This window comes from Delphinapterus leucas, chromosome 6, assembly GCF_059928025.1.
Source record: "Delphinapterus leucas isolate spDelLeu-1000000601 "Yukka" chromosome 6, BTC_Dleu_Yukka2, whole genome shotgun sequence".
Classification (NCBI taxonomy): domain Eukaryota; kingdom Metazoa; phylum Chordata; class Mammalia; order Artiodactyla; family Monodontidae; genus Delphinapterus; species Delphinapterus leucas.
In genome coordinates, this window is record NC_143134.1 from 42,761,063 (window position 1) to 42,785,680 (window position 24,618).

The window sequence follows — 24,618 nt, forward strand, 5'->3', positions numbered from 1 at the left end:
TTTAGTATTTTTAATATTTCAGCCCATTGTCTCCTGGCCTTCAAAGTTTCTGATGAGAAAACTGCTTATGACCTTATAGAGGATCCCTTGTATATGATGCTTTTCTTCCTTTTGCTGCTTTTATGATTTTATTTTGTCATTGTCTTTTTTTTTTTTTTAATTGGCTGCGTCAGGTCTTCGTTGCAGTGCGCAGGCTTCTCTCTAGTTGTGGCATGCAGGTTTTTTCTCTCTAGTTGTGGCGCATGGGCTCCAGAGCACGTTGGCTCTGTAATTGTGGTGTGCGGGCTCCAGAGCATGTGGACTCTGTATTTTGTGGCATGTGGACTCTCTCTAGTTGAGGTGCGTGGGCTTAGTAGCTGTGGCATGTGGGCTTAGTTGCCCCACGGCATGTGGTATCTTAGTTCCCCCAACCAGGGATTGAACCTGTGTCCCCTGCAGTGGAAGGGGGATTCTTTACCACTGGACCACTGGGGAAGCCCCTTGTCATTGTCTTTTGAAAATTTATTATAATGTGACTTGCTGTGGGTCTTTTTGAGTCCATCTTACTTGGAGTTCTTTAAGCTTCTTGGATGTTTATAGTCATGTCTTTCATCAGATTTGGGAAGTTTGTGGTTTTTGTTTTTTGTTTTTTTTTGCGGTATGTGGGCCTCTCACTGCTGTGGCCTCTTCTGTTGCGGAGCACAGGCTCTGGACGTGCAGGCTTAGCGGCCATGGCTCACGGGCCCAGCCGCTCCACGGAATGGGGGATCTTCCCGGACCGGGGCACGAACCCGTGTCCCCTGCATTGGCAGGCAGACTCTCAACCACTGAGCCACCAGGGAAGCCCTGATTTGGGAAGTTTTTAGCCATTATTTCTTCAGATATTCTCTCTGCCCCTTTCTATCTCTTTTCTTCTTCTAAGACTCCCACAATTTGTATGTTGGCCTGCTTGATGGTGTCCCACAGGTCCCTTAGGCTCTGTTTGCTTTTCTTCAATCTTTTTTCTTTCTGTTCTTCAGCTTAGATAATTTCTGTTGTCCTGTCTTTAAGTTTACTGATTCTTTCTTCTGCCTGCTCAACTCTGCCTTTCAGTCACTCTAGTGAATGTGTTGTTTCAGTTATTGTACTTTTTAGCTCCAGAATTTCCTTTTGGCATCCCTTTAGGTTTCTTTTTTTAAACCCTAATTACATTTCCATTTTGTCCACACATTGTTTTCTTGATTTTCTCCACATCTTCCTTTAAATCTTTGAGCGTCTTTGAGACAGTTGAGTTGTTTTAAAGTCTTTGTCTAATACAACTGCCATAAATAAGTATTTTTCAGGAACAGTTTCTATTGATTTCTTTTTACTTTCAATGGGTTATACTTTACTGTTTCTTTGTATGCCTTGTGATTTTTTTGTTGAATATGAGACATGTGAGTCTAGTAATATGGTAACTCTGGAAATCAGATTCTCCTCCTTCCTCAGGGATTGGTGTTTTTTATTACTGTTTTGGGGTGTTTTTTTTTTTTGATTGTTGTAAACTTAATGTCTTAGGTCTTTTCATAGCCTTTCCTTGGGCATTCATAGTCACTTTCTAATTTTCCCCTTACAGGCAGTTGTTTTTGAATGGCCTATTTTTTTTTAATAAGCTGGTCTTTATTGTATTTTTTTAAACATTAATATATATTTTTAATTTGTTATTTATTTTATTTTTGGCTGCGTTGGGTCTTTGTTGCCACGTGCAGGCTTTTTCTAGTTGTGGCAAGCAGGGGGCTACTCTTTGTTGAGATGTACAGGTTTCTCACTGCAGTGGCTTCTCTTGTTGCGGAGCATGGGCTCTAGATGTGCGGGCTTCAGTAGTTGTGGCCTGCAGGCTTGGTAGTTGTGGCTCGCAGGCTCTAGAGTGCAGGCTCAGTAGTTGTGGCTTACAGGCTTAGTTGCTCTGTGGCATGTGGGATCTTCCCGGACCAGGGCTCAAACCTGTGTCTCCTGCATTGGCAGGCGGATTCTTAACCACTGTGCTACCAGGGAAGCCCATGAATGGCCTCTTGTTTAAAGTCTGGCTCTCAAAAGTGGAAAAGCAAAATATGAGGGGGGAGGGGGAGGGCACTAGCTCTTTAAATCCACTGGAAGTCACTTCAGCTAGAGGGGGAGGGGCTTGCAACAATGAGGGGAGGTGCAGCAACAACGGCTGCCTGCCTCTTTGTCTCTTGGTCTGCACCTCTGTAATCAGAAGCGGCAATTAGTGACCAGAACACAGATCCCCACAGATTATTTGGAGGAGAGGCTCCTTGCTGCCCACCCTGGCTCCCGTAAGCTGTGTACAAGCTGCTCCAGGAACATGTACACAGTTGCCTGCCACATCACTGAGGGTGGTGGATGGGTAGTTGCTACTGTGCTAAGAGCTGAAATTGACCAAAATTTACTGCAGTTTACCATCCAAGAGTTTCCCTGGAAGTTGCAAGCCTTCAACAGACTTCAGAGTTCCAAAATAGTTGTTCCCAAATCAGACAGATTCTGCCAATGCAGTTATTATTGTCTGTGTGAGGACACAGGTTCCTGGTGCTTGCTACTCTGCCATCTTCACAGAATCTTCTCCATGATCTAATTTTGAGTTAATTTTTGTGCGTAGTGTGAAGAAAGAGTTCAGATACACTTTTGGCATGTTTATATCCAGTTCTCCCAGCACCATTTGTTGAAAACAATATTGTTTCTTTAATGAAGTAACTTGACACCTTCATAAAAAATAGACTGACCATAAATATGTGAAGGCTTATGTCCAGTCTCCTAATTATGTTCCAGTGATCTATAAGGCTATACTTACACAAACACTGTACTGTCTTTTTCATTACATTCTTGGCACATAATAGGTGCTCAGAATTTGTTAAATTGAATTGGCTTGACTTATTAAAGAATCTGTGTTCTTAACACTTGGTGCATTTTTGTCTTTTTTCTGTTGAGGTGTGTGTTGGGGGAGGGGGGCGTTGTTGGTTCATTTTTGTTTCATTTCTCTGTAGTTTCCTGTCAAGGTATCTTTTGAAAACTTCTATCCTTAGGCTGAAAAGAAATTTTATGCCTCACTAAAGAAAAAATATCAAGGACAGAGTACCCTTTGGGATAGGCATGCTGGTAATGGTGGCAGCTGTCAAAAAACAGAGGACATTAGTTGGAACGGCACTATTTAAAGTAGTGAAATCCAGAGGCTGATTAGTTGCCATCATCATGCTATACCTTCCATAGAAGCTCAGCAGTGTTTTAAGCATTGTTGTATTCATTGCTTTAAAATGAAGTCTTACCAGAATATACTGGAGGTATTTTATGAAGCAGTAGACTTTGAGTTATAGCTGTACCACTTGGCAGTAGAATCACTCATGAGCAAGTTATTTAACTTTCCTATGACTATGATTACTTTGTGGGGAAAATATTCTTGCTCTATCAATTTCTTACAGTGTTAATGAGATTCAACTAAAGGGATGTTTCTGTAAGTGCTTTGCAAAATATAAAGTGCTCTACAAACATTTAAAATATTATTTGTATATTAAGCACTGATAGACACTTTTTTTTTCTTTCAAACACTTTCTAAGATAAGGTGAAAGGAAAAGGATGAACAGTCATTGAACTGTTGGGTCATTTGCTGACAAATACAGTTGAAATGGGTAAAATCGGGAATATTAAAACTCAAGAATGTGGGACATAGGGAAAAGCTATGAGAGTGAGAGGAACATTTTCTTCAGTCTCTGTCTTGCGACAGGAAGTTGGAAAGGAAATGATAACTTTTCTTGGAGAACATATAAAATCTCTAACTTTACATAATTGAGTAGATTGTGATAGTCTTATCTCCTTATCATTTGTGTGTAGAATTTATGTAAAAACTGCTTTTAAATATACTGTAAAAGTTTGAGCAATACAAGGCTAGAGTAGTTAAGGCAGTGTGGTATGGCATAAGGGTAGACATATGGGTTGAAAGAATAAAATTAAGAGTCCAGAAAGAAGCCTTTTTATTTATGTTCAATTGATTTTGGACAAGGGTGCCAAGACAATTCAGTGGGAAAATAATAATCTTTTAACAAATGATGCTGCATAGCCACATGCAAAAGAATGAATTTGGACCCCTTCTCACACCATATGCAAAAAATAACTCAAAATGGATTATAAACTTAAATGTAAGAACTAAAACTATAAAGCTCTTAGAAGAAAATATAGGAGTAAATCTTGATGACCCTGAGTTAGGCAGTGATTTCTTGGATAAATTGGACTTTGTCAAGATTAAAACTTTTGTGATACTAAGGATGCTGTCAAGAATGTGAAAAGACAACCCACAGAATGGGAGAAAATATTTGCAAATCATGTATTTGATAAGAGACTTGTTTCTAGAATTTATAAAGAACTCCTACAACTCAAAAATAAAAAGTAACCTAATTAAAAATTGGGCAAAGTGGACTTCTCTGGCGGTCCAGTGGTTAAGACTCCATGCTTCCAATGCAGGGGGTACAGTTTCGATCCGTGGTTGGGGAACTAAGATTGCATGTGCTGTGTGGTGCAGCCAAAAAAAATAAATTCACATGTAGTTTAAAAAACAAAAAAATAACAAAAAAATTGGGCAAGCTATCTGAATAAACGTTTTTTCACAAAGATATACAAATGTCCAATAAGCACATGAAAAGATGCTTAGCACCATTAGCCATCAGGTAAATGCAATTCAAAACCACAATGAATCTCTTTCACACCCACTTCACACCCACTAGGGTGTTTATAATTTGAAAAGATGTATAATAACAAGTGTTGGTGAGAATGTGGAGAAATTAGAAGCCTCATACACTGAATACATTAACAAGTTGTAAAATAGTATGGTCACTTTGGAAAACTATTTGGCAATTTTTCAAAAGGTTACACATAGAGTTACCATATGTCCCAGCAATTCTACTTCCAGGTATATACCCAAGAGAACTGAAAACATGTCCACACAAAAACTTGTTGCATGAATGTTTACCGGAGCATTATTCATAATAACCAAAAGGTAGAAACAGCTCAAATGTCCATCAACTGATGAATTGAGAAATGAAATATGGTGTATCCATCAGTGGGATATTATTTGGCAATAAGGAATGAAGTGCTGATAGATGCTATAATATGGATGAATCTTGAAAACATTTTGCAAAGTGAAAGAAGCCAGTCACAAAAGACCTTATATGGTATGATTCCATTTATATCAGATGTCCAGAATAGCCAAATCTATACAGACAGAAAGTAGATTAGTGTTGCCTAGGGAACAGCTGAGGGGAGGGATTAGGAGGGAATAGGAAATGATGCTAATAAGTTCTGGGTTTCTTTTTGGGCTTGATGTAACTTTATAAATGGGTTATGGTTGTACAACTCTGTGAATATATTAAAAACCATTTAAATGTGCAAATTAAATGGGTAAATTGTATGGTACATGGATAAAAAATAATTTAAAAATCAAGCAATACCCAACTCAAAAAATATGAAGTAAAGAAAAGGACATTTGCAAATGTATCTCTACTGGTTATCTTCTGGAGATAGAGAAGAATCAGATGGTTGACTGTCTCTATGTTATTTTTTTTTCATTCTCTATCCTTCTAGTGGCTGACCAGGTTTATTAAATGCATGCATGCACTTTTGTGTTGATTGATAGTAAATCTTAATTCATTTTTGACAGGAATTGAGTTCTTCTCAGACTTTATCACATGATGGAGGATTCTTCAATAGACTGGAAGATGATGTTCATAAAATTCTTATTAGAGAAAAAAGAAGAGAACAGCTTACAGAATATAATGGAACAGATAATTGCACAGCTCATGAACACAACCAGGCATGTAAAATAGAAAATTCTCTTAAAATCACAGTGAAATTATTTTTCTTTTTTAAAAAACCTAAGCAGTGGAACCCAATTATGATTGTATAAAGTTACAGTTTTAGGATATTATCTTAGTCATTATTACACATAGATACTTATATTAAAAAGTATGAAGACTTCTCTAGTTGATGAATATTTATTGAGCATGTGCTATAATGCTAGGTATTGTTAGGCACCAATGTAGGGGAGTGGGAATATCAAGATGGATAAGACCATCCATGCCTTAGACAGAGTAGTGGGGATAGGAGGAGGGAGACTGGAAAAATATCATTCAGCATGATGAAGGCTTTAAGAGAGATATGAACAATAAAAAAGAGGTTTTTGAATAGAAAAGGTAATAGATCACTCCTTGGGTGAATTGGGAAAGGTGTATAAGTAAGTGACATTTGGGATGGATTCTGAATGGTGAATAACTGTATAAACTGAGAAATGGAGAAAACCTAAGGGAGCTGCAAGAGCAATGGCCCAGAGCTATGAAAAGCCTTAGACTTAATATTCAGGAAACTGAAAAATTCTGCATCTAAGAAGTATAGACTTAAGTGAGTGTGGGATAACATGACTAGAGAAATAGATTGGATTTAGATTATAAAGGTCTTTTTATGTGAAACTAAGAAGTTAGAATTTTATCCTGCAGACCAGGGGTTGCAAACTATGGCTGGTCAGCAGTCTGTTTTGTTTTGTTTTGTTTTTTTTAGCAGTCTGTTTTTGTAAGGCTCACAAGCTAAGAATGGTATTCACATTTTAAAATATTGTTTGGAGAAATACAGAAAGAAAGAAAAGATATTATCCTATAGAGACCTGTAAGTCTGCATTTATTGTTCTCACCACAACCACCAGTCTTCTCTTTTACTTCCTCTTGAACTGTGAATCTGTTCTTTACCTTATATTGACCTCCAATACTTACTGGTCAGTCATTCAACAAATTAAACACTGCTGTGTTGTGTTATATAGGACACAAAAGAAGCCAGACTCTTAAGAACTTGTCACTCCAATGCAGCAATAATATTGCTTTCTAAAAACACTATACCACATGAAAATCTATTTTCAACTTAGTACGGGAAATCCTTGCCTGCCCTGAGGTACTTGTGAGCTTCTTCCTTTCTGGCATTGAATTAAATTTTGTGTTTTCCTGTCTTGTCTTGACTGTCAAATTTTATGTACAGTGCAAGCAACTGTGTTAACATTTATAGTTAGCATATTTGTTTCCTCTTTTTACATTGATTATGATTTTCCCCGTTGTGGTTTGTATCTTCTTATTTTTCTGAGTCATCTCAGATCATTGTTGGATAGTAAGAATGATATTAATATACTTGAGCAAATAATTAGATGTTTCAGATCTTTTGTAGGGCAAAGTTGGGTACACATAAGTTTAATTAAATTATTAAGTAATGTTAATGATATTTTAAAACCAAAGTGACAGTGCAGTATAGTAGAAAGAGAACAGTCTTTGAAATCAAACCTAATAACACAAAATATAGCACTGCAGCTTATCAGCTGTGTTACATTGGAATGAAATTACCTGCCTTTCAGGCACTGTTATTATGAAAATTAGCGATTATGATGTAAAATGTTTAGCAGAGCATGTTGTACACAGCATGCACTTGATAATTGTTTTTGTACAAGGTGGAAAGTGGTAGATCCAAAAAAGGTAATTCATAGGAATGGAGATGAGAGATGGCTTTCTTAGGAGAAAATAGCTTTTGGTTTTTGTGGGCTTTTTAAAATTATTTATTTATTTATTTGGCTGTGCCAGGTCTTAGTTGTGGTGTGTGGGATCTTAGTTGCAGCATGCAGGATCTATTTCCCTGACCAGGGGTCGAACCTGGGACCCCTGCATTGGAAGAGTGGAATCTTAACCACTGGACCACCAGGGAAGTCGGAAAATAGCTTTTGAATTGGAATTTAAGGGACAGTAGAATTTGAACATGAAGAAGTGAGGGAGAAGAAACTGGAATGTCAGAGTAAAAGAATGGAGGCAGTGAAGAATAAACCAGTTTAATTAAGACAAAATTCAAAGAGGAGCATAGTATAAATTTGGCATAGTGGGTTTGGAGGGATTGTGGAGGACTTAAAAGCCTGATTTATGATTTAGTCAGGAGATAATAAAGAGTTTTTGAGCAGAGGACAAAGTTCTATATGGTAATACTAATTTCACTGCAGTGCCTAGGAAAAACAGAAGGAAGGTGAAGACTAGTGATAGGAATTGGACAATATGCCATATGGTAAGGATGTAGAACAACAGTAACAAATTACTAGTGGTAATGTAATTTGGTATGACCATTTTGGAGAACAATTTGGCATTAACTTTTAAAGTTGAAGATGATGGGGAGACTGTGTTTTAGAAATTCTACGTTAGATTAAACCCTGAAGACATCTTCAACAAGGATGATTCAAACTCAGTTGTTTGTGACAACAAAATCAGTAGGAGAAATGAATGAGCTACAGCAATACATAGCAACATGGATGAATATCAAAAACATAATCTTTAATGAAAAAAGCAAGTCACCAGGGCTTCCCTGGTGGCACAGTGGTTGAGAGTCCGCCTGCTGATGCAGGGGACACGGGTTCATGCCCTGGTCCGGGAAGATCCCACATGCCGTGGAGCGGCTAGGCCAGTGAGCCATGGCCGCTGAGCCTGCGCGTCCGGAGCCTATGCTCCGCAACGGGAGAGGCCACAACAGTGAGAGGCCTACATACTGCAAAAAAAAAACAACAAAAAACAGTAATTGCATCAAAGCATGTAAACATCTGTGTTGCTCTTGATGTGTTACCAACATTGTCTTCTAGCAGCAGGATATGAGTTTACTAACTTTTCCACAGCTTCACTGGCATTCCCTCCAATGGCCTTCGGGGCGCTGTTTTATCAATTGTCTTTGTGGCATATTTCACTCTTGTTCTGTGGATACCTTATACTCACTATGTCCAAACTCGAGGTCATCATTTACTCTCCAAACCAAGCGTTTGGCTTGACTTCCTCATTTCTGTTTTTGGTTTTATCATTTTATCCAGATATTCAGACTCTGAACCTCCTGTTTCACTTTTCTGTTTTTCAGAGTTTGGGAGTTTTTAATCTTTGAAATAGTTCTCAGATCTATCTTCTCTTCCATTCTTATTAACATTTCTCTAGTTTAGGCTCTCATTATCTTTTTTTTTTTTTGGCTCTCATTATCTTTTACTGGTATTATTTCAGTAACCTAATAAGTCTTTCTGCATCCTGCCTTCTAATTCTAGGTAATTTATCTTATACATTGCTAACAGATGACTTTTAAAAAAAATTTTTTGGCCGCACCACACGGCATGTGGGATCTTAGTTCCCTGACCAGGGATCAAACCTGTGCCCCCTGCACTGGAAGCGCGGAGTCTTAACCACTGGACCGCCAGAGAAGTCTGAACAGATGACTTTTTGAAAAGCAAGACTTCCATCCTGCCACACCATGTCCCTAAGCTTCAGTGTCTGTTGAATCAAGTGCAGATGTCCTCGACCTGACATTTAAAGCCCTCAAGCTTTTCAAACTGAGAGTCCCAACCCACTTAACCAGTCCTGAAATCAATTTAGTAGATTGCTACCAGCACTAACCAAAAAAAAAAGTTGTCAGCATATATGACATCTGTTTGTATTTTATGAAATTTGTTTCTGTGTATATGTGTATATATATATAACATACAAATACATACATACACTGACATGTATGTGCATTCTGGGTCACGATATAAAACATTCCTTAACATGGGTCACTGTGCAGTAAGTTTGAAAGCATTGTTCTACAGTGTAGCTTTGGCCTAAGTAACTTCAGCTGTACTCTTTCCAGTTTTTTCTCCTAGCTAGAGCAGAGCACTCCTATCACAGCGCTGGATCCTTCCCAGCTTTGCTCAAGGTTCATTTCACATGCCATCTCCTCCCTGAAGCTCTCTCATTGCCCTATCCCAATCCCAAACACAGAAAACCTGGATATGATCTTTCCTTCTTTTTCTATACCTCATAGCATTTTGTTTTTCTTATGGCACATTTCACATAGCACATTTTTATTATTTTTAATAGATTACAAATCCCTTGTGGACATAGACTTATAGACCCTTTTATCTTCATTTTAGTATAATGTCTTCTACTTAGAAGATAAGTTTAAAATTTATTTAATGAAATATAGGACTTCATAAAAATGGGTATACATTAAAACAATATGATTTTGTTTTAAAAAGTGATGTTTGTTGTAGAAATTCTGGAAATAACTGATAAGTGAAGAAATTTTAATAGTGGCAAAAATACTTGAGGGCTTAGTATATATTTACCAGATATTCTATTAAGTACTTAAAATGATTATTTCATTCAGTTCTCACAGTTAACTGTGAAGTTGATAGGCACCTTTATGATCCCCAATTTGCAGATGCAGTGGAAAAAAATTGACCCTAATCTCATTCACTTGGAGAAAACTACCATTGATACTTCGTTGTGGTCCTACTTTTCTATGGATTTACACTTTTTCCCCAATAATGTAGAAACTTACATGGACCACTTTTCAGTTAAATACAGAGATGGTGAGCAATTCAGATCATTAAGTAATACATTGACCCTTGAACAACACAGGTTTGAACTGCTTGGGTTTACTTATACATGGATTTTTTTCAGTCGAGGTTGGTTGAATCTGCGGATGCAGAGGAGCCGCATATACAGAAGGCTGACTATATACGACTATGTGTATTTTTTTTTTTTTGGCTGCATCACATCTTAGCTGCGGCATGTGGGCTCTTGCCCCACAGCATGTGGGATCTTAGTTCCCCAACCAGGGATCAAACCCGCGTCCCCTGCATTGGAAGGCGGACTCTTAACCACTGGACCACCAGGGAAGTCCCTGACTATGTGTATTTTTGATTTCTCAGAGGGTTGGCGTCCCTAACCCCAACATTGTCCAAGGGTCAACTGTAATGTTTTTACATTAAATAATAATGTTTATAGCTAAATTGATTTCAGTTACCCACACTGAGGAAAATTTTTTTTTTTTTTTTTGCGGTACGTGGGCCTCTCATTGTTGTGGCCTCTCCCGTTGCGGAGCATAGGCTCTGGACGCGCAGGCTCAGCGGCCATGGCTCACGGGCCCAGCCGCTCCGCGGCATGTGGGATCTTCCCGGACCGGGGCACGAACCCGTGTCCCCTGCATCGGCAGGCAGACTCTCAACCACTGCGCCACCAGGGAAGCACATGAGGAAAAAATTTAAATATACCAGTTTGATATAACATTGCTTACTACTGAGGTTGCACACTTTTTGAATTTTTATTGGTCATATGCCTGCATATAGGTGCAACTGCTTTTTCTAGTTTTTTTCATTTACCTTTTTTTTTTTTTTCTGGTACGCGGGCCTCTCACTGTTGTGGCCTCTCCCGTTGCGGAGCACAGGCTCTGTTCGCGCAGGCTCTGTTCGCGCAGGCTCTGTTCGCGCAGGCTCAGCGGCCATGGGCCCAGCCGCTCCGCGGTATGTGGGATCCTCCCAGACCGGGGCACGAACCCGTATCCCCTGCATCGGCAGGCGGACTCTCAACCACTGCGCCACCAGGGAAGCCCCTCATTTACCTTTTGATTTTGTTTCAGTGTTTCTGGAGATTTTTCATCAAGTTAAATCTGTCAGTCTTTTCCTTTTTGTTTTCTCCCTTTCATACTATGTTCAGAAGAGCTTTCCTATTCAAAGATGTTAGCTAGTAATATTATAAAGAGTTTATTTTAATACTTGTTTTTTTTAGTTAAAATACTATTTTATATTATTCAATGATTATATACTCAGTATAAAACAATTTTGATGAAAGGAAATTTTTAAACAATAAAGTGAAATCTTCCATAATAATTCTAAGAGAGTTATTAAAATGTTGATGTATGTCCTTCCAGGATTTTTTCTTTGTATATAGTATTACAATTTTGAGATCATACAGATGTGTTTTATGGTTCTGTATCATCATTTTTAGTGATTTCAGAGTTTTCAGTTTGTAAATTTGTCATATATTTAGCCTATATCCTTATTGTTGGGCATTTAAATTGATGTCCAATTTTTTGTTGTAACAGCAGTGAACACTTCCATAGATACTCCCCCCTCGCGTATCTATTTAAGATAAATTCCCGGAAATGAGATTTTTGGGCCATTATGATAGTATGTATATTTTTAATTTTGATCCAAATTTTTTCTTCCATAATCATCTTATACTATCATCTTCACTCATCTCCAACTGGGCTTGCGTCTTTAATATCCTTCAAATTCTGTAGGCTCTTTCCTGCCTCAGGGCCTTTATACCTACTGTTCTTTCTACCTGGAAAGCTCTTATCTCCCTCCACTTTTTAGTTAGCCAATTCCTACCCAGTCACTCAAGGTTCATCTTAAGGGTCATGGCCTCAGAGCTTCCCTGATCCACCAGGGAATAATCCACATTATTCCCTTTATAGCACTGTGTTTCTTTTCGTCATTGCTTAAACCTTGGTTTCTAATTGCAGCATTTCTTTATGTAATATCTGCCTACTCCACCAGACAAATCCCATGAGGGCAAGAATCTTTTCAGTTCTGTTCACCATTGTACACCCAGCACCCAGCATAGGTGCTCAGTGAGTATTTTTGGAATAAAATTGTCACCACATTACTCATTAGATATAGAGAACCAATATATATTCTTATGAAAAGTATGACTTTGGGTTGATTTTTTTGCATTTAAATTTATTTATTTTGGTGTATGTTACAAGATGGCAGGCATTTAACTTGATTTTTCCAGTTAGCCATTTGTCCCATGTACTACCATTATTGTGTAATTCAGCCTTTTCTCACTTCTTTAAAATACCATAGTTAGTTATAATAAATTCTTGTGTCTTAAATCTCTTTCTGGACTTTCTTTTCTGTTACATTGCTGTGTCAACATAGGTGCCATGACATGTTGTTTTAATTATTTTTGCTGTATAATATATAATTATCTGGTAGGCAAATTATACTGCATTAACTTTTTGTTTCTATCCTGTATTCTCCCAGGTGAAGTTTTGACTATCTCGCTAAGTTCCAAAGAACAAAACTCTATTGAAATTTCTGTTGAATGTACAAATTAATATTTAGTAATACTTAGTTTTCCTATCTAAAAACATGCTTTGTTCTGTCCTTTTCAATATTTTATCATTTATTGATCCTGAAAATTACTGAATTTTATTCTTGGGGATATTTTTTATTGCTGTCTGGAGAAAATGTTTTTTCTAGTTATATCTTCTATGTGTTAATTGCTAATATAGAGAAAAACTATTTTTGTTTTATTTTATTTTTTTATTTTTTTTTGCGATACGCGGGCCTCTCACTGTTTTGGCCTCTCCCGTTGCGGAGCACAGGCTCCGGACGCACAGGCTCAGTGGCCATGGCTCACGGGCCCAGCCGCTCTGCGGCATGTGGGATCCTCCCGGACCCAGGCACGAACCTGTGTCCCCTGCATCAGCAGGTGGACTCTCAACCACTGTGCCACCAGGGAAGCCCTATTTTTGGTTTTTTGTATTACTTATTTTGTATTTTTCTCATAAGTTTTCAATTCTTTTAGGTTGTTAAGATAGACTAATAACAACTTGTCAGAGACCACTTTAGTATGTTTATTCCAGGATGGAAATATCATTTCAAAGCCCTGATATTGTTCTAGGTTACGTTTGTAGTTTGAGATTAGGCATAAATACCTTATTTGCTTGTATTGTACATAATTACATTTATAAAATTGAGTACAAGTGGAAATGTATTCAACAGTTTAGGTTGCTTTAGAAAATGAATTAAAATTGGGACTTTTCCTCTTAAACCTTTCAAAAAGGATATTGTAAATCAGAATTGGCAGAACTGTCTTTGTTCTAAAATGTTTTCCCCCTTTAGGAAGTAGTTCTAAAAGATGGAAGAATTGAAAGACTAAAGTTGGAACTTGAAAGAAAAGATGCTGAAATCCAGAAGCTGAAAAATGTGATCACTCAGTGGGAGGTTTGTATATATTTACTGTTGTAAACTAATTCTATAAATTTGTACATTTTCTGTTTTTATTATATTGAAATATGTTTAATATGTGACTGATAGAAATAATATTTCTGCTATTTAGGTTTTTTTAACGCATTAATTATATATAATCTGAATGATAGTATATTTTTATCATAGTAAAATACATATAACATTAAATTTGCCATTTTAACCGTTTTTAAGTGTACAATTCAGTGGCATTAAGTACTTTCTCAGTGTTGTGTAACCATCACCACTGTCTATTTCCAGAACTTTTTCATCACCCCAAACAGAAACTCTGTACCCATTAAACTCCCTATTTCCCCTTCTACTGCAATCCTTGATAACCTCTAATCTCTGTAAATTTGCCTATTCTAGGTACTTCCTATAAGTGGAATCATGATATTTGTCCTTTTGTGTCTGCCTTATTCCACTTGGCATGTTTTCAGCATGCATATCCATGTTGTAGCACGTATCAGAACTTAATTCCTTTTTATGGCTGAATAATACTCCACTGTATGTATATACCATATTTTTTGTTTATTAGTCTGTTGATGGACACTTGCACTGTTTCCACCTTTTGGCTATTGTGAATAATACAGCTATGAACATTGGTGTACAAGTATCTGAGTCCCTGCTTTCAATTCTGTTCGTATATACCTAAGAGTGGAATTTCTGGATCATATGGTAATTCTATGTTTAACTTTTTAAGGAACCATCAAACTGTTTTCCGTAGCAGCTGCACCATGTTACATTTCCACCAGCAATGAACAAGGGTACCAATTTCTTCACATCCTTGCCAACACTTGTCATTTATACAATTTTTTTTTAACCACAAACCTATTATTCTCCTCCTTTCTTAGGCTATTAAAAAAATCTCTTATTCATCTCAAGTATCATTCTCTTTTTGAACTAATTATTTTTGAACTAATTACTTTTGAACAATTATTTGTTGAATGCCTGTAATAGGCCAGGTGCTTTTCTAGACCCTGTGTATGTAATAGTGAAAGAGAGTCAAGTTCCAGCCCTGCTGGTTCTTATATTTCCCTTCCTCGTCTACTCATGCCTTTAAGAATTATCCCTGTTAAAACCTTTTTGAACTGCACCCACTTCTGCCTTAGTTTTTTCTTTGTCATTTATATTTTCTTTTGCTTTTTTTGAGCATTTACCATGTGTTAGGCACAGTGAATACAAAGATGAGTTAGTAAGAAGCTCATAGTCTAATGGAGAAGGTAATCATGTAAATAATTGCAGTACAATGTAGAATTTGTGATTGAGATCTGACAGAGTGCTCCAGAAGCCCAGAAACAGGAATAAATCCGTTGCTGCTATTGAAACTTGGTAAAGGTTTCACCAAAAAAAAGATAGTTTTTCCAGATAGAACAGTGCATACAAGGCATGAGAATGGTAGGAAATGCATTGTTACTGACGTTTAGAGAAACGCGAAGTTGTAGAAGGTGAGATTGGGGGTGTTAGTTGAGGTCAGTATTTGAAGGCATTTGCATTTTAGACACGGAGAGGGCAGTGAAGGCTTTAGAAGGGAAGTGACATGAGAATTTTTTTGTGGAAGATAATGCATATAGCTGAGGCCTGGAGTGAAGACTGTCTGGTAACAAAATTAACAGGTACTGAGTGTAAGAGGAAGAACACATTTTGAACTGGTTTGGGGAAACGGAACTAACAGATCTCGTTTTGGACATGTTGAGTTTGAAATGGCTGTGGATGCAGGCATAGATGTTCAGGATGTTGAACATCTGTGTTGGACACATTGGAGTCACACCATACGTGTGTTTAACTTTGTGTTCTCTTTTTCATGAAGTTAAAAATACTAATGAGGGCACTGTATATTTCATATGTTCTTTATTATAAATTGCACAGTACTAGGATTTTATACTCTTATGTTTTCATAGATACATTTACTCTTCAGGATTGTAAATGCAAAACTATATATGTTATTTTTATCGCAGTATAACGAATATTCAGGGGTAATTTTGTTCATTTGCAATTTTTGCTTTATGATCTGGCTTTAGGCCTTGAAGACTAACTAAAGACATGCTTCCATATACACTGATCTGAACCTTGGAGAAAAGGCTTGAGCTAGAGTTTGATGAGGTATTAACATTGATGGAAACCCTGAGAGTGAGAATTTTATAGTGGATACAGTTTTATATTCCCAGTAGATATATTTCTGTATTCATAGTGAGTATAGTTGTAGTTGACTGTATTTGTTTTTCCCCTTCATATTTTTATGTTTCCATCTGACTTATCTCCCTCTTTCATTACTTAGCTTCTCAAAAGTCCTACTCCCTTTTATGTTTACTTCTTCCATTCAATGTATTGTCTGCAGTATTACTCAGTAACATTATTGATTTATCCTCAGCAATTTACTGGACAGAGTATTTAGTAAAAGTCATCTATTGGACTTAATTTAAAATACATCAGCTTTGTTTTACAAGAAAGATTTTTGAATCTGGTAACTGCTGTACATATCTGTGTACATGTTGAGAGAAGAAATGACAAATTTCTTATATTGATCTGTTTTCTTTCCCTGACCTCTTGTATTTCTATAGTTACTAAATATATTGTTTTCTCTAATGTATTAAATATTTATAAATACTTCAGTGTTTGCTATAAGACACGTTGAATAAGAATAGTGTAGGGGAAAAATTCCCTGGAATATGGATGTTAATGTGGGCACACAATTCCAAAATTGTTTATAATGTATAATTGTGTCATTCATATAGTTTGAAAAGAAGCTAAGCCATTTTTTTAAGTTGAAAAATAATTGAAAGATACTTCAGTAAATTACTAATTCATTTCAGCCAAAATGTAAGTAATTCAAAAATTACTTTAAAAATATTTAGTTAATGAAATAACAAAAGATTAGTAAAGCCTTAACTGAGCAAATATAAAACTGTGCTGTACAGTAACTACTACACATGGTGTAAAACTAATACACTACACGGGTTTTAAATACATAAAAGTAAAATTTTAAATTTTTATATATAAAAATAAAATAAAATAAAATAAAAATTGTAATTAAATAAAACTAAATACAGTTGAAAGTCATTTTCTCAGTAACACTGGCCACGTTTCCAGTAGTTAGCAGCCACATATTGGACAGTGGCCGATAAAGAACAGATACAGAGAGTTCTAGTATAGTACTGGTATAGAACTATGAATCATTTTTCTTTTTGTTTTCATATAATTATTTTGAATTGTATAAGGATTTTATTTGAGGAAGAAAAGAGAAAGACTCTTCAGGAAAATTTAGTTTTATTCTGAGTTTTCTCCACTTTTACTCTACTCTTCTTAAATACAGTCACCTATAATATTGATTTGTATTATTATACGAGGGATTTAATTAAGTAGTAGATAGTTGTGAATACATTTTCCTCCATCTTTTTTCTTTCAGAAGTAATTTATGTCTTTGAGCAAGCCTAGATTCATAGCTCCATAAATTGGTAGTAAATCGTTAATTATATCATTTACTTTTAAAAAATTAAATCTTTTTTCCTTGATTATTAGGCAAAGTATAAAGAAGTAAAGGCAAGAAATGCACAGTTATTGAAAATGCTTCAGGAAGGTGAAAGTAAGTGATTTCTGTGTTTTTAGAATTAAAAGTTAATCTTAAAAATATTTGAAGATAACTTTTCAAGATATATGATTTATTAATTCAACACAATACAAAGGTTTCCCAAAAGGATACAAACTGGATTATTGTTGATAATTTTATTATTACAAGTCTCCTTTGCAGCACCTTAGTATTACACAAGTTTACAACTATTCAGCTAAGAAACTCTTGAAATTTCAATTCTTATGAATTATTGGAGTACATTTAGAGGCAAAACAAGAAAACATTTGCTGAAGATTCTGTTTATTAATTATTAGAGGAGAAGGCCTGTCATGATTTTAGGTTTTCCTTGTACCCCTCCCACCACCCCCCCGCCCCCACCAGCCCCAACTCTTCATACTTTTGCTGCCACTCTAAACTTTTGGCAGTAGATTACCAGCAGGAAGCCAAGGAAATCAATCAAAAAAGATTAGAGATAATAACATTAGTAAAGTTGATGTTATATGAAACCCCCCAAATCAGTTGCATTCCTGAATATGAATACCTAGTGATGCTAACCTTGAAAGCTCTCTGAAAATTTTCCATTAATAACAGAAAGGGAAGCGTGTATCAAATTTGCAAAAGAAAATGAACCATAAAAGAGACATAGAGAAAGACATGAATAAATGAGAAAGTCTTCTGAATAGACAAAATTAAGTGTAATAAACAATTTCCCTTGTTAACAAATGTTAATGAAATCCCACATATAGCTCCTGTGAGTACTGTATAGCACTTGAGAAATTATGAAGCTCACCTTAAAGGATAAGTAAACAAGATACCCTAAATTGTTTCAAATATGAAGATACTGGGAGTGGAATTGTCCAACCAAATATTTAAACTATTAAATAACAGTTATCAAAAAGCAGAAATCATGTCCAGCTGAACAGAATATATAGTCTTGAAGTAGAGTCAAATACTTTTATAACTTTACGACTTTTATAATATAACTGTTACAAGCTTAACTATGATAAAATAGAAGTTAAATAATAATGGGAAAAGGCATTATTTGAACAATTAGATATCAGTGTCCTGAGATTAATTTAGATATGCATGTCACTGAGCTCCATGTGGATCATTTAATGAATAAAATTATGAAAATAATTGTTTACAAGATGTATTTCTAATTGAAGAAAGTAAGGGTATCATTGAACATTGGATGTATGGTTTTTAAATACCTAAAAATAAAGTAATATTCCTTAAGGAAACGTTTGTGAAAAGTGAGAAAATTAACTGATAAAAACTTACTCTCAAAAATAGACTAAAGGGGCTTACCTGGTGGCACAGTGGTTAAGAATCCTCCTGCCAATGCAGGGGACACAGTTTCGATCCCTGGTCCAGGAAAATCCCACATGCCGCAGAGCAACTAAGCCCATGCGCCACAATTACTGAGCCTGTGGTCTAGAGCCCACGAGCCACAACTGCTGAGCCCGGGTGCCACAACTACTGAAGCCCGTGTGCCTAGAGCCCATGCTCTGCAGTGGAGAAGCCACTGCAGTGAGAAGCCTGCGCACGGCAACGAAGAGTAGCCCCCGCTTGCAGCAACTAGAGAAAGCCTGTGCGCAGCAACGAAGACCCAACACAGCCAAAAATAAATAAATAAAATAAATAAAATTTTAAAAATAGATTAAAAATGGCTACCACTAAATAATATCAGTGTCCATACTCCGTACTATAAGTAGTCCAAGTAGAACAATTTTATACAGGACCATGACATGAAAAATACAGTACGTTAGAGTTTACAAACTCTAGCATTTGTAATATAAATGCAAATACAGTGAGTTATGTTACAGTACAACATGTGTTCCTAAAAATCACTAATCTCTATAAAATCATACAGTTAAAACCACAAAGTTTATGGGGAAAATGGAGTTAGGAGCATACAATACTCAAAAATTTCATCAGTGACACATTTTAAAAAAAAAAGGGAACCTATAACAGTAACAGTTTTATACATGTTAAAATGGTTGAATACATAAATACTATAATAAATATGGCACTTAACTTTGAAGACAACCTAAAGTTTGCTGTAGAAGTAGGTTTCAGAAGGGTTGCAGCTTGTGTGTGTTAACTGTTAAGTGATGGAAGGATGGAAACTTGGTGTGGTTCTTGACACAGTGCGCTGAAATAGCTGGTAGATATTTGAGGTGTGTGAGTGGGTACAGTTTTCTTTGTTCATGAAATTGTGCTTAAGCATTAAGTACACAATTCATGTTATGTTCATGTTGTTCCCTGATGTATCAATCTCTTTGAAACACAAAACAGCATTATAGGAAAACTGACTGTAGTTAAAATATTACATAATTGTTAAAAATCACTAGTTCTCAGTGAGTGTGTTTAATTCTGAGGATGGAGGAGTAGAAAGTATAATTTGTAAAAGTTCCCAAGTTGATTCTTAAGGGACTGTGATTTGTTTCTTGACACAGCATCTCACCTTAGTGCATATCATATTAAACTATGAAAAATAAATTTGAATGACAGAGTTATATTGGTGGAGCTCTGGTGATATCAGTACTCTTATATATTTGGACGTTTCCTCCTTTACTCATTTTATTAGTTTTACCTCTTCAGTCTCTCCTAGCTTTTCAAAGTTGAAGAATTAGTTTTTCATGTATTATCCTTTACCATAGGTTAAGTAAATTGTCAGCCATGTGGAAATTTTTAAAGCTTAGGGAACACAGAGGCCAAAGAACAGATCTCTTGCTTCCCCAAAGAGGGAAAAACCTCTAGACGAATGAACAGTTCTGAGACCACAGATGTTATATGATTACTGTGCTCATATGAGCTAACACTTATTGGATAGTGCTTTAATGGTATGAAAAGTCGTATAAAAATAATTCTTGTGGACCTTATGATATGCACACCTTGACAATTTAACAAAACAGAACAAACAAAAACACTCTACATTGTTTTTAAAATCTTGCTTTAAGATTAGTCGAGGCATTTTAAAGTTTTTTTCCCTATGTGAAATATTTTATTTTCTCTGTCCTTGTCCTTTTTAGTATAAATGGAAAAAATTAATCTTTTGTCATATCTGTACAATTAATATTTTAACACCACAGAAATGTAGAATTTCCAATAAAAGCTGCTGTGGTGATAATAATGATCAGAATTTACCAGTGAAAATTAAGAGGTATATATAGGGTCAAGGAATACATTAAGTATGAGGACAATTAATCTTTGCCTGACTGTATTGCTGTCTTGGTTCAGTAAAAGTATTGTTAAAGTATCTGAGTGATTGAAAAGATTATACTGCTGTTTTTCCTTTTTTGTCAGTGAAAGATAAAGCAGAAATACTTCTGCAAGTTGATGAATCACAAAGTATCAAGAATGAGCTAACGATACAGGTAAGAAAAACTCTATATAGGACTGGTTATATTAAGCTGTTCTTTAGTCCTGAATTATGAAACTTGACTAAACAAAAACACAGCCCATCAATACTGCAAACCATATTTCATTATTATTATGTAATAGCAAATGATTGAAAATTCTGGAGGTATGTATGTCCTAAAGAATAGGGGAAGATAAGGTTGTATTTTAGTTGATGTGGGCTGAATATAGAGATAGAAAGGACAGACAGAACTTATCCTGTTCATGGACTTGATTTTCTCCCCTTCCCATCCTTATTCTTTGGTCTTGTCTTAGAACAGTGAGCTTGCCCTATGTATCTTTAATATACAGCTGAATAAAATGCCTAATTGAAATTGTTTGTGAGGAGAGAGGTTCTCTTCTAATGCTCATTAATCTCATAGTCAAAAATCATCATTGTGAATAATTAAGAGTATTTACCAAAAACCCAAAAAAGTCTTTTTTTATTGAATATTTGGTTATAGGTAACTTCACTTCATGCTGCGTTAGAACAAGAAAGATCTAAAGTGAAAGTATTACAAGCAGAATTAGCCAAATATCAGGTATGCTTTTATAATTATGAAAGTGTTTTCATCACAGATAATACATTTGGAATAGGTATATACATGTGAGAATAAAGGTACTATTTTATTCTTAGGCCAAAATTTATTCACCAAACATATTGATGATTTTGTTATTATTGGTTATATAATTTACATCATAGAAAATGTTAAGTTTATTCTAGACATTGGTATATACAGCAATAACTAAAGTAACTCAAAAAGACCTTTGGTACTACATAGATGATGTGAGATATGTGCCAGTGAAACTTATCGAGGGAAGGTACATAATGACATTTATCCCATTATATAATAAGTTTGATCACTTGGGTACAGCAATCTCTCCTAGATATATTCATTGTAAAGATATCTTTTCCCTTTTGTAATTAATAAATAATATGTGAAGTTATAGTTTGAGATTGTATGAATATCCTTTTCTTTTTACCCAATGATTTTAGCATCCAGATTAATGATATTTTTATCAGTTATTATTTTGGTAGTTGCAAAATAGTGATTTTTCTAATTCTGTCATTTCGTCTGCATTTACAAGATGGCATTCAGCATTTTTTTCTGGGTGAAGCAGTAAACAATATCAGGGCTTTGTTTCAATATATGTGTATATGTATATTTGTGAATATACACAAACACATATATTTGTATATACATATGTATGTGTGTCTATGTCATGATATAAAATGAGTTAATTGATGTGGGGGTCATAGTCAAAAAAGTTCGAAAGCCACCACTGGTGGCCTAGAGAACATAAAAGTTGTTTAGCTCCAGCTTTGACATGTCATCAATCCAGGAAGGAAGATTCCCTTTGCCTGGGAAGCTTTGAAAAGGATCTTTGAATTATTATTATTTTTAAAAAACTCTTGTTTAGAAGAAAGGTAAGAGTTTTAAGCTATATAACATTGGTACTTCTGTATAGTGGGTATCTACTTTGTAGAAAGTTTTTTAGTAAATTTATTTTTTATTTCCCTGCTGTCAGGAAATCTTATTTTTAACACCTGTCATTATATATCTCAAGTTTCATATAACCTCTTCGTACTTTTTCTTCTCTGAATGAATCTTTGCAAAACTTTTATTTGGTCAGGACTGAATAACAGCATTCTCATACTTGATTTTTTTTTTTTTTTAAAGAAGGTTTGTTGTAGACATGTTTTTGAACACCAAGAGGGAGGTTATGGGCAGAAAAAGGGTGAAACAAAGAGAAGCTGCCAACATTATTAAATGGGTCTGGGTTCCATGTGCCCTTGATATAACCACCACTCTAAAAAATGTGCTTTCACAGACAAGTAGTTCCCAAACTTGGCTGATCATCAGAATTTCTTGGGAACTTTTTGATTGTTCAGACCACTACTAATTATCATAAGTAAATAGGCTGGGACAAAGTCTAGAGATCAGAATTTTTAAAATATTACTACTTAGGTGATTCTAGTAATTAACCAAGTTTGAGTATCATTGCCATAGTTTATAAAAATATAGAAAAATTATAAAATTATTATAAATGCATCAAACCATTATTTATGGTTAAAATGGAGGGTAGAATAGTTATGGATGATTAAATTTTTTTGTACCTTTGTGCTTTCCATCTTTTTAAAATGATTCTTTGCTTTTTGAATCAGAGTAAGGCAGAAAATGTTGTTAAAAGTAATTAATGAAAAATACTTCCTGTCTTTTAAGCCACCTTTCTCTTTCTTTGGCTCAAGTCAAATACCATTGATGGCATTTCATTTGGAGGAAATTAAATACAGATTTATATATGTCACTGAGCAAATATGAAAAGTATAATCTTTTCAACCCACTGATGAACAAAATCAGATTTCTAATGCTGTCTTATATGAACAAAACTATACAGAACTTGAATTAGAAATTGCATTACCCAAAAGGGTAATGAAGTGAACCACCAAATTTGCTGATCATATGGAGCAAATTGTCTATTTTGATCAATTTTTTTTTTTTTTTGGCTGCATTGGGTCTTCGTTGCTGCGCACGGGCTTTCTCTAGTTGCAGCGAGCAGGGGCTACTCTTTGTTGTGGTGCACAGACTTCTCATTGCAGTGGCTTCTCTTGTTGTGGAGCATGGGTTCTAGTTGCACAGGCTTCAGTAGTTGCAGCACGAAGGCTCAGTAGTTGTGGCATACAGGCCCTTGAGCACGCGGGCTTCAGTAGTTGTGGCGTGTGGGCTCAGTAGTTGCGGTGTGTGGGCTCAGTAGTTGCGGCGCGCAGGCTCTAGGGCATGTAGGCTTCAGTAGTTGTGGCGTGTGGGCTCAGTGGCGTGGCTCGCAGGCTCTAGAGCACGGGCTCAGAAGTTGTGGCTCACGGGCTTAGTTGCTCTTCGGCACGTGGGATCTTCCCAGACCAGGGATCGAACCTTGCATTGGCAGGCGGATTCTTAACCACTGTGCCACCAGGGAAGTCCTGACCAAAATTTTTATTAAAAAAAAAAAAAATCTGGGACAGTGCAAATGAGCTCTAAAAAATAAGATACTGGTGATCAGACTAAGTCCGGACCAGTTCAAATAGATAACTGTTTTCTACAACCTACTTTAACCGTTTGTAAAAATAACAACAGTTATTGCTATTTAAAATACGTAAAAATAATTTAGTGGTATGTTCATTCAAATTTGCAACAAACTCAGAAAAGAAGTTCCTTCCTTTTCATAGTCAAATATGCCTTTGATCTCATTTATTCTTGAAAAGAAAATGCCCCCAAAATGTTATTTCCTCAATAATTTACCCTATTTTTCTTTACAGGGTGGCAGAAAAGGGAAAAGAAACTCTGAATCCGACCAGTGTAGGTGATTCCATTAGCCTTTGAGGTCAACACAAAAATTAAAACTTTCAGGGTTTTGCAAAAATGTATATATTTAATGCTGTGCAACTGCTGAACTATGCAGTTTTTGTTGAAGAAACTTAAAATGATTAGCTCACTAATGGTTTATAATTTTATGTCCTTTTGGCTTAAAGTGAAAAGAAGAAAAATACAATTCCAGCACAACTCAATGATTATTGTTTACTATTCGTACTTCTTATCACTTTAGTTTTTCATCAGTCAATAAAATTAATTTACTCTTCCATTAATGTTTGATTTTTTTAAAATTTCAGAAACAGTGTGAAAGTATTGTTTTTGCTTATAGCACAATCAATTTAATTGGATTTAAGCTCAGTGAATATTTACGCAGCACTTTGTGCATGCTAAACCCTATAGAACATACAAGATATCCTCAAATGGCTTATGCTCAGCGGAAATAGAAGGTGGGGGTGGGTAATGACAGCAGCAACAAAAAA

General features: G+C 35.8%; 1 protein-coding gene across 9 annotated transcripts in view; it reads left to right on the forward strand.

Annotated features, from left to right (window-relative positions):
- The window catches only part of GKAP1 (G kinase anchoring protein 1), an 82,058-nt gene extending 57,653 nt beyond the window's left edge, over positions 1 to 24,405 (forward strand). For 4 of the 9 annotated variants that reach the window (XM_089913068.1, XM_089913067.1, XM_089913071.1 and 1 more), the window contains 5 exons: positions 5,639 to 5,795; positions 13,698 to 13,795; positions 17,336 to 17,399; positions 20,694 to 20,764; positions 21,251 to 22,124. In XM_089913068.1, the coding sequence (XP_089769194.1) occupies positions 5,639 to 5,795; positions 13,698 to 13,795; positions 17,336 to 17,399; positions 20,694 to 20,764; positions 21,251 to 21,397 (537 nt within the window). In that variant the 3' untranslated portion in view covers positions 21,398 to 22,124. The other 5 variants (XR_016393531.1, XM_089913069.1, XM_022558900.2 and 2 more) reach the window with 5 other exon arrangements.
- The last annotated feature ends 213 nt before the right edge of the window (positions 24,406 to 24,618 follow it).